The sequence below is a fragment of the Phyllobates terribilis genome, unplaced genomic scaffold (genome assembly GCF_046119375.1).
Source record: "Phyllobates terribilis strain yellow unplaced genomic scaffold, ASM4611937v1 Scaffold_2__4_contigs__length_985480577, whole genome shotgun sequence".
NCBI lineage: Eukaryota > Metazoa > Chordata > Amphibia > Anura > Dendrobatidae > Phyllobates > Phyllobates terribilis.
In genome coordinates this window covers 983,510,158-983,531,890 of record NW_027362762.1, presented here as the reverse complement: position 1 = coordinate 983,531,890, position 21,733 = coordinate 983,510,158, and the positions used below count along the sequence as shown (strand labels likewise).

Here is a 21,733-nt window from a genome sequence, read left to right as displayed (position 1 = left end):
ATTCTCTAATAAATATTATATTTTACGTTACCATAGTTCATATGTCATGTGTATAAGGTTTCTCTTAAGAATATACTTTAAAAAACTCATTATACCTTAGATAGAACACGCAAATTAACCCCATTTGAGGCACTATGTGCCAGAAGCGCTAAACCTACCAAATCCTTCTCCACGATTTACCAATCTCTCCTGTCAAGTGACTTGTGCCTGAAAAGAGCATACATTACTAAATGGGAGAAAGATCTGGGATACCAGCTTACACCCGAACAAACCCTCTATATCTGCACACACTCTCATGGACCGAGATGCTGTGCAAAAATCCAAGAAAACTCCTACAAAGTAGTATCCAGATGGAATATCTCACCGCTACAATCGAAGATTTGGAAACGTGCTCCACAGACCCAACTGTTGGAGGTGTGGGGAAGTTGATGGGAGCTTCTTCCATTTATGGTGGCAATGTTCGGTTCTGCGCCCCTTTTGGGAAGCGACTGAGAACACTATTCATGAAATCACAGGACGCCCGACTACCCTATCCCCCGAGACGGCTCTCTTGAACTTCCCCATATGGGCAGATAACTAAAAAATTTTCAACTCTAGCCTTAAATATTATAGTAGCAGCGAAAATACTTATTCCCACCTTCTGGAGATCTCCCCTCATCCCTTCAACTAATAGAAAAAATAGACCAACTATATCGTGTAGCTGAGATAGCAGCGGAAGTCAATCATTCCCGAAAGACCTTCGCTGAATATTGGTACCCCGAGATATCTCTCAGAGACAATTATAGATCGATACAGCCTTAAAATAAACCAAGGTTAACAAATAACAGCATAGTAAATGGAGCACTAGACCACCCCCCCCTCTCCCATCCTTTTCCCACCTATCACCTTTGCTCAGGTTCTTACCTGGTTTAATCTGTGTTTTGTTTACTACATTGTCCTACCGATGTAAATTCACTTGTTAATATACTGTAGGAGTCTATCATCATTTTCCATTTGAACACTGTTAAATTGCATTGTTTATGGTCACACATCATCATTCTGACTTTTGTACCCATGGTAGGTCTTCCCTAATGGCTAGATTTATTTCACGCTTGTCCTGTTTTCCGTAGTTCTTCCATGCTCTTTACACTCATTCTATGAACAGGGTAGATCCCCTAGATTCAAGGTGGCGACATCACAGGCCCTGAAAAGTTCAGACGTCTGGTGAAATTATGTAGCAGCACAATTAGTGTATACAAAACTGGTGGCTGGCCTTGGATATGAGGAACGCAGCCATGGCTTTATATGAAGTCTCCTTGGCTCTTACGACAGTTTATCCAATTTCATTTACAGATAAAAAATCCTGTGTCCAATCGTTGTTCGATAAGGTCCGCACATGATGCCCTCGCAGGAAGGAAAGGACCTTTGCTATGGCATTCCTTACCGTCAGCAGCTCTTTCATGTTTGACGAATATCCTCTTTGGTTTTTGAGCAGATTCCTTGGGCCACACAATCCCTCAGATGCGCTCCTCCTCGCCCTTCACTTGAGGTTCCCTCAAGGACAGGAAACCAAACTGATATGGAGTAGAGGTACTGCCCTTTTATTCAGTAGGTTTCCTGTCCTTGATGTGCGGAAACCCTCTCTCAGGTGGTGCAGTCATGGGAGAAGGGGAAAATACTAAATTAACCTCTGCAATAAATGATCATCTTTATTTTTATGTAGCGCCAACATTCTCCGCAGCGCCAACATTCTCCGCAGCGCCAACATTCTCCGCAGCGCTTTACAATGCAGACAATTTTACATACATTATCAGCACTGTCCCCATCGGGGCTCACAATCTACATTCCCTATCAGTCTTTTGAGTGTGGAGGAAACCGGAGAACCCGGAGGAGAACCACACAAACACGGGGAGCACATACAAACTCCTTGCAGATGTTGCCCTTGGTGGGATTTTAACCCAGGACCCCAGCACTGCAAGGCTGCAGTGCTAACCACTGAGCCACCATGCTGCCCTATAAATAGTAGTGCTAACCACTGAGCCACCGTGCTGCCCCATATATAGCACAGTGCTAACCACTGAGCTACCGTGCTGCCCCATATATAGCACAGTGCTAACCAATGAGCCACCGTGCTGCCCCATATATAGCACAGTGCTAACCACTGAGCCACCGTGCTGCCCCATATATAGCACAGTGCTAACCACTGAGCTACCGTGCTGCCCTATAAATAGTACAGTGCTAACCAATGAGCCACCGTGCTGCCCCATATATAGCACAGTGCTAACCACTGAGCCACCGTGCTGCCCCATATATAGCACAGTGCTAACCACTGAGCTACCGTGCTGCCCCATATATAGTACAGGGCTAACCACTGAGCCACCGTGCTGCCCCATAAATAGCACAGCGCTAACCACTGAGCCACCGTGCTGCCCCATACATAGCACAGTGCTAACCACTCAGCCACCGTGCTGCCCCATACATAGCACAGTGCTAACCACTGAGCCACCGTGCTGCCCCATACATAGCACAGTGCTAACCACTGAGCCACCGTGCTGCCCCATACATAGCACAGTGCTAACCACTGAGCCACCGTGCTGCCCCATACATAGCACAGTGCTAACCACTGAGCCACCGTGTTGCCCCATACATAGCGCCAACATACTCCGCAGCGCTTTACAATACAGACAATTTTACATACATTATCAGCACTGTCCCCATCGGGGCTTACAATCTACATTCCCTATCAGTCTTTTGAGTGTGGAGGAAACCGGAGAACCCGGAGGAAAACCACACAAACACGGGGAGCACATACAAACTCCTTGCAGATGTTGTCCTTGGTGGGATTTTAACCCAGGACCCCAGCACTGCAAGGCTGCAGTGCTAACCACTGAGCCACCATGCTGCCCTATAAATAGTAGTGCTAACCACTGAGCCACCGTGCTGCCCCATATATAGCACAGTGCTAACCACTGAGCTACCGTGCTGCCCCATATATAGCACAGTGCTAACCACTGAGCCACCGTGCTGCCCCATATATAGCACAGTGCTAACCACTGAGCTACCGTGCTGCCCTATAAATAGTACAGTGCTAACCAATGAGCCACCGTGCTGCCCCATATATAGCACAGTGCTAACCACTGAGCCACCGTGCTGCCCCATATATAGCACAGTGCTAACCACTGAGCCACCGTGCTGCCCCATATATAGCACAGTGCTAACCACTGAGCTACCGTGCTGCCCCATATATAGTACAGGGCTAACCACTGAGCCACCGTGCTGCCCCATAAATAGCACAGCGCTAACCACTGAGCCACCGTGCTGCCCCATACATAGCACAGTGCTAACCACTCAGCCACCGTGCTGCCCCATACATAGCACAGTGCTAACCACTGAGCCACCGTGCTGCCCCATACATAGCACAGTGCTAACCACTGAGCCACCGTGCTGCCCCATACATAGCACAGTGCTAACCACTGAGCCACCGTGCTGCCCCATACATAGCACAGTGCTAACCACTGAGCCACCGTGCTGCCCCATACATAGCGCCAACATTCTCCGCAGCGCCAACATTCTCCGCAGCGCCAACATTCTCCGCAGCGCTTTACAATGCAGACAATTTTACATACATTATCAGCACTGTCCCCATCGGGGCTCACAATCTACATTCCCTATCAGTCTTTTGAGTGTGGAGGAAACCGGAGAACCCGGAGGAAAACCACACAAACACGGGGAGCACATACAAACTCCTTGCAGATGTTGTCCTTGGTGGGATTTTAACCCAGGACCCCAGCACTGCAAGGCTGCAGTGCTAACCACTGAGCCACCATGCTGCCCTATAAATAGTAGTGCTAACCACTGAGCCACCGTGCTGCCCCATATATAGCACAGTGCTAACCACTGAGCCACCGTGCTGCCCCATACATAGCACAGTGCTAACCACTGAGCCACCGTGCTGCCCCATACATAGCACAGTGCTAACCACTGAGCCACCGTGCTGCCCCATATATAGCACAGTGCTAACCACTGAGCCACCGTGCTGCCCCATATATAGCACAGTGCTAACCACTGAGCCACCGTGCTGCCCCATATATAGCACAGTGCTAACCACTGAGCTACCGTGCTGCCCCATATATAGTACAGGGCTAACCACTGAGCCACCGTGCTGCCCCATATATAGCACAGTGCTAACCACTGAGCCACCGTGCTGCCCCATACATAGCACAGTGCTAACCACTGAGCCACCGTGCTGCCCCATACATAGCACAGTGCTAACCACTGAGCCACCGTGCTGCCCCATATATAGCACAGTGCTAACCACTGAGCCACCGTGCTGCCCCATATATAGCACAGTGCTAACCACTGAGCCACCGTGCTGCCCCATATATAGCACAGTGCTAACCACTGAGCTACCGTGCTGCCCCATATATAGTACAGGGCTAACCACTGAGCCACCGTGCTGCCCCATAAATAGCACAGTGCTAACCACTGAGCTACCGTGCTGCCCCATATATAGTACAGGGCTAACCACTGAGCCACCGTGCTGCCCCATAAATAGCACAGCGCTAACCACTGAGCCACCGTGCTGCCCCATACATAGCACAGCGCTAACCACTCAGCCACCGTGCTGCCCCATACATAGCACAGTGCTAACCACTGAGCCACCGTGCTGCCCCATACATAGCACAGTGCTAACCACTGAGCCACCGTGCTGCCCCATACATAGCACAGTGCTAACCACTGAGCCACCGTGCTGCCCCATACATAGCACAGTGCTAACCACTGAGCCACCGTGCTGCCCCATACATAGCACAGTGCTAACCACTGAGCCACCGTGCTGCCCCATACATAGCACAGTGCTAACCACTGAGCCACCGTGCAGCCCCATATATAGCACAGTGCTAACCACTGAGCCACCGTGCTGCCCCATATATAGCAGTGCTAACCACTGAGCCACCGTGCTGCCCTATATATAGCACAGTGCTAACCACTGAGCCACCGTGCTGCCCCATATATAGCACAGTGCTAACCACTGAGCCACCGTGCTGCCCCATATATAGCACAGTGCTAACCACTGAGCCACCGTGCTGCCCCATATATAGCACAGTGCTAACCACTGAGCCACCTTGCTGCCCCATATATAGCACAGTGCTAACCACTGAGCCACCGTGCTGCCCCATATATAGCACAGTGCTAACCACTGAGCCACCGTGCTGCCCCATATATAGCGCAGTGCTAACCACTGAGCCACCGTGCTGCCCCATATATAGCGCAGTGCTAACCACTGAGCCACCGTGCAGCCCCATATATAGCGCAGTGCTAACCACTGAGCCACCGTGCAGCCCCATATATAGCAGTGCTAACCACTGAGCGACCGTGCTGCCCCATATATAGCACAGTGCTAACCACTGAGCCACCGTGCTGCCCCATATATAGCGCAGTGCTAACCACTGAGCCACCGTGCAGCCCCATATATAGCACAGTGCTAACCACTGAGCCACCGTGCTGCCCCATATATAGCACAGTGCTAACCACTGAGCCACCGTGCTGCCCCATATATAGCGCAGTGCTAACCACTGAGCCACCGTGCAGCCCCATATATAGCACAGTGCTAACCACTGAGCCACCGTGCTGCCCATGCCGCAGAGAAGTAAAATTGAACCACCAGAATTGCTGTTGCTCACTGCACCACCTAAAACCAAACACGTCATAGTGATCAAACTATCGAATTGCACCCCACAAAATCTACAGCTCACCATGCCAAACACAGACTCAGAAACGGGCTACCAACAGGAACAGAAAAAAAAAAAAAAACGGTTTTGGGTTCTCAGAAAATGGCAACAAACCAAATTTATTTAAATGTATTTATTTTTTTTCACAAAAGGTCAGAATTTTTTTTAACCACTAAAGTATAAAAAAAAGGATACAATTTTGGCATCAATGTAACGGTACTGACCCGGAGAACCATGTCACTGCACACTGGACGCCTTAAATACAAAACTCAAACAATGGCGCAATTACGGGGTTTTGTTGTTTTTTACCATTTTACCCCACTTGGAATTTTTCTCTTGATTTCAGTACATCACGTGGTAAACGGATTGGTGTCGTTCATGGCGGTAACGCCACACGCCCTCATTCATCTATGGACCCGGGAAATAAAGTTATGGCTCTTGGAATTGCGTGACGAAAAACTAAATTACTAAAACAAAAATTGGTTGATACAGCAAGGGGTTAAAGAGGCAAAAATCTTTTTTTTTCACGAGCCCTGTGCTCCGTAGTCACTGGACAGTTGTAATACTCATTGCCATCGTCTATAGACAGCATTGGGTATTTATAGCCAGGAATGAGCCATCTGATCACCAGGATCTTGGCTTGAGCGACCGCCTTCGAGGTGCGACCTCACCACACCGCGTGAGAATGCGCAGCAGAAGGCGGCACCCCACATAGTGACATCTCATGGAACAGACTGACACCAGAGATACTGGATCACTACAAATGTTTATTCAGAAGCCTGGCTCTTAGAAAAAAAATGAAATACATCCCAGCATCCCCCCCCCCCCATAGCTCATGAGTGCAGCCCCTGCTGCCAACTTCAGTCACTGGAAAATCCCACCACATGGAATAAAAACAGAGGCTCAGAAACGTCCCGACCTCTCCCGGTCTCTGGACCTCCGTCGATCTCTGTCACGTCCACCACCACCGCCACCACCACCACCACCACCACCACCACCTCTGCCGCGGTCTCTAGAACGAGAGCGACGTTCACGGGATCTGGAGCGGGAGCGATGCCTGGAGAAGAAAAAAACAAGGTATCATGGTATGTCTCAAAAGCAAAAGACAAGTGTGAGAAAACATCGTTCACTGCCGAGAGATTACTCAGAGCATTCGCTCAGAAGAAACTAGGTATGAGCAGAGCCTAGCACAGAACAAGACCCTTGTGGTCAGAAAGAAACTTCTCATCCTAAGAAGCTCAGTCTCTTGGGTTCAGCCACATCTGGGGCACGAACACTCAAAACCAGTCCATAGCTGCAGCAGCACCAGCAGCAGCCAGAGAATGGTCATAGAATCCATATTTATTGCAATGGCTGAGAAAATGTTGGGTGGGGTGCAGCGCTATAGACGTCAGATACTGATGCAAAATTATCAATAAAGAACTAGGAGGTGATCAGACACAACCGACCATCTTAAACTTCAACCTCTATCCCCAACGACAAAACCATGGAAGATGAATACGTCTGCAGGAGACTTCTCAGCTTACTTCTTCCGGCGTCGGCCATACAGCTCTCTGCGCAGCTCCCGGGAGATAGGCTTTAGATGCATGAAGTTACAGAAGCCACCACGTGTACACTCCCTGAAGACACAAAATCAACAGTAAGGCAGATAGTGACATCGCAACAGCTGTTCATGGCCACGGATCTAACCAAAAGGCATCAGAAGCCCCAGAGGGTGTAGAAGATTTCACCATTCTAGAAGCAAGTCACGAGTTTAGTGAACCCAATCCTGTCTCTGGATCCCCAAAGTCAATGCCATCCAGCCTCTCTGTGGGCTGCCCAGAAGCGATGCCTGCCCGTCCGCTTGGGACCATCCTCCCCACTCTGTACCTCTCTCGTGCAGTACACTCACCCCATTTCATACTGTCGACAACAAGCTTCCCGGAAATCTGTAACCGGAGACAGCTCTGCGTGGATGGGCTGACCATTAAACCAACGATTGTTTAGATCCTTCACAGCTTTTTCCGCATCTTCCTCTCGCCGGAACTGAAACAAAATTACGTCAGGTAATATAATGGGGACAAGGTGCCAAGGGCATTTCCAAGAACGGTATACATCTGAATGTCGATCCTTGGGAGAGAGCACATCAGATACTGACCACGAGAGGAGGTGACCACCAGAGGAGGTGACCACAAGAGGAGGTGACCACAAGAGGAGGAGACCACAAGAGGAGGAGACCACCAGAGGAGGAGACCACCAGAGGAGGAGACCACCAGAGGAGGTGACCACCAGAGGAGGAGACCACCAAGCGTTTCGCAGGGTTGCTTCTGTTTTCTGTTTGTACTTTGTGTTGATAGGTGGTATATGTAAAATGATGAGATTTCTCTGAGGTCCTATCTGCACATCTCTATACGTCACTTATGTATCATTACCATGATCTCATTATTGGCTTTCCACATAATTGCAGCTTATACTTTCTCCATCACACATGTGCATGTATAAGCATGTATGTAACTGTGGCTGCAGAGCAGCATAATGGCCTGAAATGACCTGAGACAGGTAATCTGTGGTCTCCTGAAGCTGTGGGAGCTCTTCTGCTTTTTATGATTGATATCTGTGACACTCACTTCTATTCCACTGTGGTCCTCAATTTATTGGTCGGCGTTTTGCTGTTCAGGTGGATACAAAATATGATTGCAATCTTATAGTAACGTAGGTCGTCACATCACAAGAAGCAATTGCTCAGCGAGCGAGGGACCGACTCATAAGGAGCCACAAAGCACCGGACATTACCAGGACGACTTCAGAGAGGGTAGAGCCGCTCCTGTACGCGAGGCCACGCTGCAGCCAACACCACCCAGCGCGGAGGCCACGCTGCAGCCAACACCACCCAGCGCGGAGGCCACTCACCTTCACGTACACGTTCCCCACTAAATGGTCTCCCAGATTATCACAGACATTCATCTCCTCTACTTCTCCGTACTTCTCCTCCATTTCCGTGAACACTTCCTGCAGGAACAGCCCAAGTAATACGATTCTTAATGAAGCCCACCATGGGCTCATGCAGAACCCACACGTTCTCCCACTAATGACATCAAAGAACAAATGAGCCTGTCGCTGGCAGGAAGAGCACAGCGTCGTTACCGTCAGGAGCAGCTCCAGTGACAGCCGCCTGGTGCACAGTAGCCTCGTTCACAGAGGACAAGGACCAGCGACTGCTGCCTCTTACCTCAAAGAACTCGTCGTAATGTTCCTGCATCTCTACGTCACTCACAGCACCTGGGAAGGAGGAGAGAAGGGTCAGCAAGGACGGGCGCAGGGCAGGACTCTACCGGGGGCATCTGGGGCACTTACAGCGCAGGCCGTCTGCTGACTGCGAGGAGTTCTGCGGATTTCGGTAAATGTTAAGTAGAGCGATAGTCTGGAATAAAAGGAGCCACAAGTCACATTTCTTGTAGTTATGCCGATCGCAGGAATTCTTCAAAGGGAACTTAATGGTGCAGTATCTGAGCGCACACGAGTCACCTCTGGCTGTCAGCGTGCCTTTCTATACTACAGCCAGGACCCCACGTCGGCACTTACCAATCCTTCATATTTACTCATGTGGCTGATGGTCGGAAGATGTGTGAGCTACCATGTGCAGGAGGATCGGTCGGAGGGGCTCTCTTCACCCACAGCAGTGTCATGCTAGAACCCTGCGAGGCCGACACCTAATCCCACGTGTACAGACGGCAGCCGCACACGACTCCTTTATTCACATGTCACACCTATCAACATGACACGTAAATCAGACTCCAGACCACTGACCTCAAACTCGAACTGGGCCAAGGATTCAGATACAGGACGACCCCAAAGAAAAAGACTCGGTAGAGAAGCAGAGGGTTCCTGACACGTGCCATCATAGAGGATAGTCCCGGCTCAGTCTCTCAGTCTACACATGGACCAGGCCAAGGACTACAGGGTCCAGGACTACGGGGCCCAGGACTACGAGGCCCAGGACTACGGGGCCCAGGACTACGGGGCCCAGGACTACGGGGCCCAGGACTACGGGGCCCAGGACTACGGGGCCCAGGACTACGGGGCCCAGGACTACGGGGCCCAGGACTACCCGACCCGAATGAGGCAGGAGCCGAGACCAAGGTGACATCATGGGAGCAATTACAGCATTTCACCTGGCGACTGTTTTCAGACTTGTAGAGGCGGTACTCACCTGGCTGAACGTGGGCTTGTTGTGGAGTCGTGAACATCGGTCTCCATGGCGACACGCCCCAATCTTAAAGTAAAAGGAGCAGTTAACCCTGAGGAGAAAACAGGTCCCTGTTATAAACACAAACTAAAATCTACACTAGGGGCAAACTCATCACCAGGAGTCAATATCGCCATGGTTACCAGCAGATCACCGGCAACCGCCGCTCCTGTAAGACGGCTGGCCTAAGTCAAGAGTAAGAACACCAACACCGTACCCAGCATACGGATACCAGGAAAAGCACATCACCTGAAAAAACCGAGACCACCACAGCTCTCCCTCACCTGAAAAAACTGAGACCACAGCTCCCCCTCACCTGAAATACCGAGACCATCACAGCTCCTACTCACCTGAAATACCGAGACCATCACAGCTCCCACTCACCTGAAATACCGAGACCATCACAGCTCCCACTCACCTGAAATACCGAGACCATCACAGCTCCCACTCACCTGAAATACTGAGACCACCACAGCTCCCACTCACCTGAAATACTGAGACCACTACAGCTCCCCCTCACCTGAAACACCGAGACCGCCACAGCTCCCCCTCACCTGAAATACCGAGACCGCCACAGCTCCCCCTCACCTGAAATACCGAGACCGTCACAGCTCCCCCTCACCTGAAATACTGAGACCACCACAGCTCCCCCTCACCTGAAACACCGAGACCGCCACAGCTCCCCCTCACCTGAAATACCGAGACCGTCACAGCTCCCCCTCACCTGTAATACCGAGACCGCCAAAGCTCCCCCTCATCTGTAATACTGAGACCACCACAGATCCCCCTCACCTGAAACACCGAGACCGCCACAGATCCCCCTCACCTGAAACACCGAGACCATCACAGCTCCCCTCACCTGTATTATAGGGGAGGTGTAAACCGCTGGTGACCAGATCAGACATTATAGGGAATCTGTCAGCAGCTTCTACTATGTAATCTGAGGACAGATGATGCAAGGGCTGAGACACAGATTTCCGGGACGTGTCACTTATCAGGCTGAGTGCTGTCTACTTACAATGAAGGTTTTATCACCAGGACATTATCACTGCTGGACCAACCTCAACGCCTCGTGTGATAAGCAGCTCACTGTCAATAGACAAAGTATATAGAGAGCCAGGAGTGGGCGTGGTCATTTGTGATGTGGGCGGGGCAAGTGTGGTGTGGGGTTAGTGGCAGTGTAGGGGGTCAGCTGTAATGTGTGCTGTCAGTTGTGATTTGGGCAGTGCGGGTGTGGACAGGGTCAGCTGTAATGTGGGCGGGGTCAGGTGTGGTGTGATCAGTTGTGATGTGGACGGGGTCAGGTGTGGTGTGATCAGTTGTGATATGGGCGGGGTCAGATGTGGGGTGATCAGGTGTGATGTGGGCGGGGTCAGGTGTGGTGTAATCAGTTGTGATGTGGACGGGGTCAGGTGTGGTGTGATCAGTTGTGATATGGGCGGGGTCAGATGTGGTGTGATCAGTTGTGATATGGGCGGGGTCAGATGTGGTGTGATCAGTTGTGATGTGGGCGGGGTCAGGTGTGGTGTGATCAGTTGTGATGTGGGCAGGGTCAGGTGTGGTGTGATCAGGTGTGATGTGGGCGGGGTCAGGTGTGGTGTGATCAGGTGTGATGTGGGCGGGGTCAGGTGTGGTGTGATCAGGTGTGATGTGGGCGGGGTCAGGTGTGGTGTGATCAGTTGTGATGTGGGCGGGGTCAGGTGTGGTGTGATCAGTTGTGATGTGGGCGGGGTCAGGTGTGGTGTGATCAGTTGTGATGTGGGCGGGGTCAGATGTGGTGTGATCAGTTGTGATGTGGGCAGGGTCAGATGTGGTGTGATCAGTTGTGATGTGGGCGGGGTCAGGTGTAGTGTGATCAGTTGTGATCTGGGCAGGGTCAGGTGTGGTGTGATCAGGTGATGTGGGCGGGGTCAGGTGTGGTGTGATCAGTTGTGATGTGGGTGAATTTAGATGTGGTGTGATCAGTTGTGATGTGGGCGGGGTCAGGTGTGATCAGTTGTGATGTGGGCGGGACCAGGTGTGGTGTGATCAGTTGTGATATGGGCGGGGTCAGATGTGGTGTGATCAGGTGTGATGTGGGCGGGGTCAGGTGTGGTGTAATCAGTTGTGATGTGGGCGGGGTCAGGTGTGGTGTGATCAGTTGTGATATGGGCGGGGTCAGATGTGGTGTGATCAGTTGTGATGTGGGCGGGGTCAGGTGTGGTGTGATCAGTTGTGATGTGGGCGGGGTCAGGTGTGGTGTGATCAGTTGTGATGTGGGCGGGGTCAGGTGTGGTGTGATCAGTTGTGATGTGGGCGGGGTCAGGTGTGGTGTGATCAGGTGTGATGTGGGCGGGGTCAGGTGTGGTGTGATCAGGTGTGATGTGGGCGGGGTCAGGTGTGGTGTGATCAGGTGTGATGTGGGCGGGGTCAGGTGTGGTGTGATCAGTTGTGATGTGGGCGGGGTCAGGTGTGGTGTGATCAGGTGTGATGTGGGTGGGGTCAGATGTGGTGTGATCAGTTGTGATGTGGGCGGGGTCAGATGTGGTGTGATCAGTTGTGATGTGGGCGGGGTCAGGTGTAGTGTGATCAGTTGTGATCTGGGCAGGGTCAGGTGTGGTGTGATCAGGTGATGTGGGCGGGGTCAGGTGTGGTGTGATCAGTTGTGATGTGGGTGAATTCAGAAGTGGTGTGATCAGTTGTGATGTGGGTGGGGTCAGATGTGGTGTGATCAGTTGTGATGTGGGCGGGGTCAGGTGTGATCAGTTGTGATGTGGGCGGGACCAGGAGTGGTGTGATCAGTTGTGATGTGGGCGGGGTCAGGTGTGGTGTGATCAGTTGTGATGTGGGCGGGACCAGGTGTGGTGTGATCAGTTGTGATGTGGGCGGGGTCAGGTGTGGTGTAATCAGTTGTGATGTGGGCGGGGTCAGGTGTGGTATGATAAGTTGTGATGTGGGCGGGGTCAGGTGTAGACAAGGTCAGCTGTGATGTGGGCGGGGTCACATGTGGTGTGATCAGTTGTGATGTGGGCGGGGTCAGGTGAAGACAGGGTCAGCTGTGATGTGGGCGGGGTCAGGTGTGGTATGATAAGTTGTGATGTGGGCGGGGTCAGGTGTAGACAGGGTCAGCTGTGATGTGGGCGGGGTCACATGTGGTGTGATCAGTTGTGATGTGGGCAGGGTCAGGTGAAGACAGGATCAGCTGTGATGTGGGCGGGGTCACATGTAATGTGATAAGTTGTGATGTGGGCGGGGTCAGGTGTGGTGTGATCGGTTGTGATGTGGGCGGAGGAGGTGTGGACAGGATCAACTGCAGTGTGAGAGGGGTCAGATGTGGTCAGCTGTGATGGGGCCGTGCAGGTATGGTGTGGGCAAGATCAGCTGCAATGTGGGCGGTGTAAGGTGTGGTCAGCGGTGATGTGGGTGGAGCAAATAGGTGTGGGCGGGGTCAGCACGTCCTCAGTGACATTTCTGGACTCGGGGTCCCTACATGACGCTGCTGAAAGAATCCCACTAATGTCTGATTTCTACAAGACCCCCGGTATTACTGACTATAACCCCCAGCATCCTCGTCTCCCCGGTATAACTGACTATAACCCCCAGCATCCTCCTCTCCTCAGTAGCACTGACTCAAACCCCCAGCATCCTCCTCAGTATCACTGACTATAACCCCCTGCATCCTCCTCTCCCCGGTATCACTGACTATAACCCCCAGCATCCTGCTCTCCTCAGTATCACTGACTATAACCCCCAGCATCCTCTTCTCCCCGGTATAACTGACTATAACCCCCAGCATCCTGCTCTCCTCAGTATCACTGACTATAACCCCCAGCATCCTGCTCTCCCCGATATCACTGACTATAACCACAAGCATCCTCCTCTCCCCGGTATCACTGACTATAACCCCCAGCATCCTCCTCTCCCATCACTGACTATAACCCCCAGCATCCTCCTCTCCCCGGGTATCACTGACTATAACCCCCAGCATCCTCCTCTCCCCAGTATCACTGACTATAACCCCCAGCATCCTCCTCTCCCCAGTATCACTGACTATAACCCTCAGCATCCTCCTATCCTCAGTATCACTGACTATAACCCCCAGCATCCTCCTCTCCTCAATATCACTGACTATAACCTCCAGCATCCTCCTATCCTCAGTATCACTGACAATAACCCCCAGCATCCTCCTCTCCTCAGTATCACTGACTATAACCCCCAGCATCCTCCTCTCCCCAGTATCACTGACTATAACCCCCAGCATCCTCCTCTCCCCAGTATCACTGACTATAACCCTCAGCATCCTCCTATCCTCAGTATCACTGACTATAACCCCCAGCATCCTCCTTTCCTCAGTATCACTGACTATAACCCCCAGCATCCTCCTCTCCCCGGGTATCACTGACTATAACCCTCAGCATCCTCCTCTACTCGGGAATCACTGACTATAACCCCAAGCATCCTCCTCTCCCCGGGTATCACTGACTAACACTCAGCATCCTCCTCTCCCTGGGTATCACCGACTATAACCCCCAGCATCCTCCTCTCCCCGGGTATCACTGACTATAACACTCAGCATCCTCCTCTCCCTGGGTATCACTGACTATAAACCCCAGTATCCTCCTCTCCCCGGGTATCACTGACTATAAACCCCAGCATCTTCCTCTCCTCGGTATCACTGACTATAACCCTCAGCATCCTCCTCTCCCTGGATATCACTGACTATAATCCTCAGCATCTTCCTCTCCTCAGTATCACTGACTATAACCCCCAGCATCCTCCTCTCCCTGGATATCACTGACTATAATCCTCAGCATCTTCCTCTCCTCGGTATCACTGACTATAACCCTCAGCATCCTCCTCTCCTCAGTATCACTGACTATAACCCCCAGCATCCTCCTTTCCTCGGGTATCACTGACTATGATCCCCAGCATCCTCCTCTCCCTGGGTATCACTGACTATAACCCCCAGCATCCTCCTCTCCTCAGGAATCACTGACTATAACCCCCAGCATCCTCCTCTCCTCGGGTAACAATGACTATAACCCCCAGCATCCTCCTATTCCCGGGTATCACTGACTATAACCCTCAGCATCTTCCTCTCCCCGGGTATCACTGACTATAACCCCTAGCATCCTCCTCTCCTCAGTATCACTGACTATAACCCCCAGCATCCTCCTCTCCCCTGTAGCACTGACTATAACCCCCAGCATCCTCATCTACTCGGGAATCACTGACTATAACCATCAGCATCCTCCTCTCCCCGGTATCATTGACTATAACCCCCAGCATCCTCCTCTCCTCGGGTATCACTGACTACAACCCTTAGCATCCTCCTCTCCTCGGGTATCACTGACTATAACCCCAAGCATCCTCCTCTCCCCGGGTATCACTGACTATAACACTCAGCATCCTCCTCTCCCTGGGTATCACTGACAATAACCCCCAGCATCCTCCTCTCCCCGGGTATCACTGACTATAACCTCCAGCATCCTCCTCTCCCCGGGTATCACTGACTATAACCCCCAGCATCCTCCTCTCCCTGGATATCACTGACTATAATCCTCAGCATCCTGCTCTCCTCGGGTATCACTGACTATAACCCTCAGCATCTTACTCTCCCCGGGTATCACTGACTATAACCCCCAGCATCCTCCTCTCCCCGGGTATCACTGACTATAACCCCCAGCATCCTCCTCTCCCCGGGTATCACTGACTATAACCCCCAGCATCCTCCTCTCCCTGGATATCACTGACTATAATCCTCAGCATCCTGCTCTCCTCGGGTATCACTGACTATAACCCCCAGCATCCTCCTCTCCTCAGTATCACTGACTATAACCCCTAGCATCCTCCTCTCCCTAGGTTTCACTGACTGTAACCCCCAACATCCACCTCTCCTCAGCATCACTGCCCATAACCCCCAGCATCCTCCTCTGCCCGGTATCACTGACTATAACCCCCAGCATCCTCCTCTCCTCGGGTATCACTGACTATAACCTTCAGCATCCTCCTCTCCTCGGGTATCACTGACTATAACCCCCAGCATCCTCCTCTCCTCGGGTATCACTGACTATAACCTTCAGCATCCTCCTCTCCTCGGGTATCACTGACTATAACGCCCAGCATCCTCCTCTCCTCGGGTATCACTGACTATAACCCTCAGCATCTTCCTCTCCTCGGGTATCACTGACTATAACCCCCAGCATCCTCCTCTCCCTGGATATCACTGACTATAACCCCCAGCATCCTCCTCTCCCCGGGTATCACTGAGTATAACACTCAGCATCCTCCTCTCCTCAGTATCACTGACTATAACCCCCAGCATCCTACTCTCCTCAGTATCACTGACTATAACCCCAGCATCCTCCTCTCCCTGGATATCACTGACTATAACCCCCAGCATCCTTCTCTCACCGGTATCACTGACTATAACCCTCAGCATCCTCCTCTCCTCGGGTATCACTGACTATAACCCTCAGCATCCTCCTCTCCACGGGTATCACTGACTATAACCCTCAGCATCCTCCTCTCCTCAGTATCACTGACTATAACCCCCAGCATCCTCCTTTCCTCGGGTATCACTGACTATGATCCCCAGCATCCTCCTCTCCCTGGGTATCACTGACTATAACCCCCAGCATCCTCCTCTCCTCAGGAATCACTGACTATAACCACCAGCATCCTCCTCTCCTCAGGTAACAATGACTATAACCCCCAGCATCCTCCTATTCCCGGGTATCACTGACTATAACCCTCAGCATCTTCCTCTCCCCGGGTATCACTGACTATAACCCCTAGCATCCTCCTCTCCTCAGTATCACTGACTATAACCCCCAGCATCTTCCTCTCCCCTGTAGCACTGACTATAACCCCCAGCATCCTCATCTACTCGGGAATCACTGACTATAACCATCAGCATCCTCCTCTCCCCGGTATCATTGACTATAACCCTCAGCATCCTCCTCTCCTCGGGTATCACTGACTATAACCCCAAGCATCCTCCTCTCCCCGGGTATTACTGACTATAACCCTCAGCATCCTCCTCTCCCTGGGTATCACTGACAATAACCCCCAGCATCCTCCTCTCCCCGGGTATCACTGACTATAACCCCCAGCATCCTCCTCTCCCCGGGTATCACTGACTATAACCCCCAGCATCCTCCTCTCCCTGGATATCACTGACTATAATCCTCAGCATCCTGCTCTCCTCGGGTATCACTGACTATAACCCTCAGCATCCTCCTCTCCTCAGTATCACTGACTATAACCCCTAGCATCCTCCTCTCCCTAGGTTTCACTGACTGTAACCCCCAACATCCTCCTCTCCTCAGTATCACTGACTATAATCCCCAGCATCCTCCTCTCCCCAGTATCACTGATTATAACCCCGAGCATCCTCCTCTCCTCAGCATCACTGCCCATAACCCCCAGCATCCTCCTCTGCCCGGTATCACTGACTATAACCCCCAGCATCCTCCTCTCCTCGGGTATCACTGACTATAACCATCAGCATCCTCCTCTCCCCGGTATCATTGACTATAACCCTCAGCATCCTCCTCTCCTCGGGTATCACTGACTATAACCTTCAGCATCCTCCTCTCCTCGGGTATCACTGACTATAACCCTCTGCATCCTCCTCTCCTTGGAGATGAATGACTATAACCCCCAGCATCCTCCTCTCCTCGGGTATCACTGACTATAACCCTCAGCAGCATCCTCCTCTCCTCGGGTATCACTGACTATAACCCCCAGAATCCTCCTCTCCCTGGATATCACTGACTATAACCCTCAGCATCCTCCTCTCCTCAGTATCACTGACTATAACCCCCAGCATCCTCCTCTCCTCAGTATCACTGACTATAACACCCAGCATCCTCCTCTCCCTGGATATCACTGACTATAACCCCCAGCATCCTCCTCTCCCCGGGGATCACTGACTATAACCCTCAGCATCCTCCTCTCCCCTGGTATCACTGACTATAACCCTCAGCATCCTCCTCTCCTGAGTATCACTGACTATAACCCCCAGCATCCTCCTCTCCTCAGTATCACTGACTATAACCCCCAGCATCCTCCTCTCCCTGGATATCACTGACTATAACCCTCAGCATCCTCCTCTCCTCGGGTATCACTCACTATAACCGTCAGCATCTTACTCTTCCCGGTGTCACTGAATATAACCCCCAGCATCCTCCTCTACTCAGTATCACTGACTATAACCTCAGCATCTTTCTCTCCCCGGTTATCACTGACTATAACCCTCAGCATCCTCCTCTCCTCAGTATCACTGACTATAACCCTCAGCATCCTCCTCTCCTCAGTATCACTGACTATAACCCCCAGCATCCTCCTTTCCTCAGGTATCACTGACTATAACCCCCAGCATCCTCCTTTCCTCAGGTATCACTGACTATAACCCCCAGCATCCTCCTCTCCTCGGGTATCACTGACTATAACCCCCAGTATCCTCCTCTCCTCAGCATCACTGACTATAACCCCAAGCATCCTCCTCTCCCCGGTATCACTGACTATAACCCCCAGCATCCTCCTCTCCTCGGGTATCACTGACTATAACCTTCAGCATCATCCTCTCCTCGGGTATCACTGACTATAACCCCCAGCATCCACCTCTCCTCCTCAGGTATCACTGACTATAACCTTCAGCATCCTCCTCTCCTCGGGTATCACTGACTATAACCCCCAGCATCCTCTCCTCGGGTATCACTGACTATAACCCCCAGAATCCTCCTCTCCCTGGATATCACTGACTATAACCCTCAGCATCCTCCTCTCCTCAGTATCACTGACTATAACCCCCAGCATCCTCCTCTCCTCAGTATCACTGACTATAACCCCCAGCATCCTCCTCTCCCTGGATATCACTGACTATAACCCCCAGCATGCTCCTCTCCTCAGTATCACTGACTATAACCCCCAGCATCCTCCTCTCCCCAGTATCACTGACTATAACCCCCAGGATCCTCCTCTCCTCAGCATCATTGACTATAACCCCCAGCATCCTCCTCTCCCCGGTATCACTGACTATAACCCTCAGCATCCTCCTCTTCTTGGTATCACTGACTATAACCCCCAGCATCCTCCTCTTCTCGGTATCACTGACTATAACCCCCAGCATCCTCCTCTCCCCGGGTATCACTGACTATAACCCTCAGCATCCTCCTCTCCTCGGGTATCACTGACTATATCCCTCAGCAACTTCCTCTCCCTGGGTATCACTGACTATAACCCCCAGCATCCTCCTCTCCCCGGGTATCACTGACTATAACCCTCAACATCCTCCTCTCCTCGGGTATCACTGACTATAACCCCCAGCATCCTCCTCTCTTCTCGGTATAACTGACAATAACCCTCAGCATCCTCCTCTCCCCGGTATCACTGACTATAACCCCCAGCATGCTCCTCTCCACGGGTATCACTGACTATAACCCTCAGCATCCTCCTCTCCTCGGTATCACTGACTATAACCCCCAGCATCCTCCTCTCGACGGGTATCACTGACTATAACCCTCAACATCCTCCTCTCCTCGGGTGTCACTGACTATAACCCCCAGCATCCTCCTCTCTTCTCGGTATCACTGACAATAACCCTCAGCATCCTCCTCTCCCCGGTATCACTGACTATAACCCCCAGCATTATCCTCTCCACGGATATCACTGACTATAACCCTCAGCATCCTCCTCTCCTCGGGTATCACTGACTATAACCCTCAGCATCTTCCTCTAACCGGGTATCACTGACTATAACCCCCAGCATCCTCCTCTTCTCGGTATCACTGACTATAACCCCCAGCATCCTCCTCTCCTCTGTATCATTGACTATAACCCTCAGCATCTTCCTCTCCCCGAGTATCACTGACTATAACCCTCAGCATCCTCCTCTCCTCGGGTATTACTGACTATAACCCTCAGCATCCTCCTCTCCTCAGTATCACTGACTATAACCCCCAGCATCCTCCTCTGCCCGGTATCACTGACTATAACCCTCAGCATCCTCCTCTACTCAGTATCACTGACTATAACCCCCAGCATCCTCCTCTCCTCGGGTATCACTGACTATAACCCTCAGCATCTTCCTCTCCTCGGGTATCACTGACTATAACCCCCAGCATCCTCCTCTCATTTAGCTCTTTCTCATTTGCTCCATCATATTTCTCACTTGTCCTTTTCTGTGCCGAAAATGGACGCCAGATATTCCGCCATGATTCCTCCCGGTGCCCGCGCGCCCCCACGTCACCACGTGGCGCCGGAAGTGTCATCATCAAGCGCAGCTGGGGGCGGGGCCTCTGTCACCAGGATACTGTAGGCGGAGCAAACCTGTGACGTCGGGAGAGGTGCGGGCTCGAGGGACCCTAAGTCCAATATGTGGAAGAGAGAGACTGATGGCGCGTAATATGCGGGGTCTAATGTGCAGGGTGTAATGTACGAGGTGTAATGTGCAGGGAGTAATGTATGAGGTGTAATGTATGAGGCGTAATGTACGAGGTGTAATGTACGAGGTGTAATGTATGAGGCGTAATGTATGAGGTGTAATGTATGAGGTGTAATGTACGAGGTGTAATGTATGAGATGTAATGTGCGGGGAGTAATGTATGAGGTGTAATGTATGAGGTGTAATGTATGAGGTGTAATGTATGAGATGTAATATATGAGGTGTAATGTATGAGGTGTAATGTATGAGGTGTAATATATGAGGTGTAATGTATGAGGTGTAATGTACGAGGTGTAATGTATGAGGTGTAATGTGCAGCGAGTAATGTATGAGGTGTAATGTATGAGGTGTAATGTACGAGGTGTAATGTGCAGGGAGTAATGTATGAGGCGTAATGTACGAGGTGTAATGTACGAGGTGTAATGTGCGAGGTGTAATGTGCGAGGTGTAATGTACGAGGTGTAATGTGCAGGGAGTAATGTATGAGGTGTAATGTGCAGGGAGTAATGTATGAGGTGTAATGTGCGAGGTGTAATGTACGAGGTGTAATGTGCAGGGAGTAATGTATGAGGTGTAATGTGCGAGGTGTAATGTATGAGGTGTAATGTGCGAGGTGTAATGTATGAGGTGTAATGTGCAGGGAGTAATGTACGAGGCGTAATGTACGAGGCGTAATGTACGAGGTGTAATGTACGAGGTGTAATGTACGAGGTGTAATGTACGAGGTGTAATGTACGAGGTGTAATGTATGAGGTGTAATGTATGAGGTGTAATGTGCGAGGTGTCATGTATGAGGTGTCATGTGCGAGGTGTCATGTGCGAGGTGTCATGTGCAAGGTGTAATGTATGAGGTGTAATGTATGAGGTGTCATGTATGAGGTGTCATGTATGAGGTGTAATGTGCAGGGTGTAATGTGCAGGGTGTCATGTGCGAGGTGTCATGTGCGAGGTGTCATGTGCGAGGTGTCATGTGCGAGGTGTCATGTGCGAGGTGTCATGTGCGAGGTGTAATGTGCGAGGTGTCATGTGCGAGGTGTCATGTATGAGGTGTCATGTATGAGGTGTCATGTATGAGGTGTAATGTATGAGGTGTAATGTATGAGGTGTAATGTGCGAGGTGTAATGTGCGAGGTGTCATGTATGAGATGTAATGTATGAGGTGTAATGTGCAGGGTGTCATGTATGAGGTGTCATGTACGAGGTGTAATGTGCGAGGTGTAATGTGCGAGGTGTAATGTGCAGGGTGTAATGTATGAGGTGTAATGTGCAGGGTGTCATGTGCGAGGTGTAATGTGCGAGGTGTCATGTATGAGGTGTAATGTGCGAGGTGTAATGTGCGAGGTGTAATGTGCGAGGTGTAATGTGCGAGGT

The 21,733-nt window shown here is 51.3% G+C and overlaps 1 protein-coding gene across 1 annotated transcript; it reads right to left on the bottom strand.

Moving 5' to 3' along the window:
* Positions 1-5,926: 5,926 nt before the first annotated feature.
* Positions 5,927-20,226, bottom strand: U2AF1 (U2 small nuclear RNA auxiliary factor 1). The gene is made up of 8 exons (XM_073668816.1): positions 20,090-20,226; positions 9,898-9,985; positions 9,042-9,108; positions 8,917-8,966; positions 8,598-8,696; positions 7,600-7,733; positions 7,235-7,327; positions 5,927-6,765 (listed from the first exon to the last, which is right to left on the bottom strand). Exons 1-8 carry the CDS (start codon positions 20,131-20,133, stop codon positions 6,612-6,614), a joined length of 729 nt encoding a protein of 242 aa, XP_073524917.1. The 5' UTR covers positions 20,134-20,226; the 3' UTR covers positions 5,927-6,611.
* Between the last annotated feature and the right edge of the window lie 1,507 nt (positions 20,227-21,733).

What these genes read in the sequence shown, in the direction of transcription:
- U2AF1 (XM_073668816.1), bottom strand. Translation starts at nt 20,133, where the DNA reads ATGGCGGAATATCTGGCGTCCATTTTCGGCACAGAAAAGGACAA. An exon ending in TTCGGCACAGAAAAGGACAA is followed by an intron (nt 9,986 to 20,089) that starts GTGAGAAATATG and finishes TTTTCTCCTCAG; the next exon opens with GGTTAACTGCTCCTTTTACT. An exon ending in TATGGCCGACGCCGGAAGAA is followed by an intron (nt 6,766 to 7,234) that starts GTAAGCTGAGAA and finishes TTTCTTCTCCAG; the next exon opens with GCATCGCTCCCGCTCCAGAT.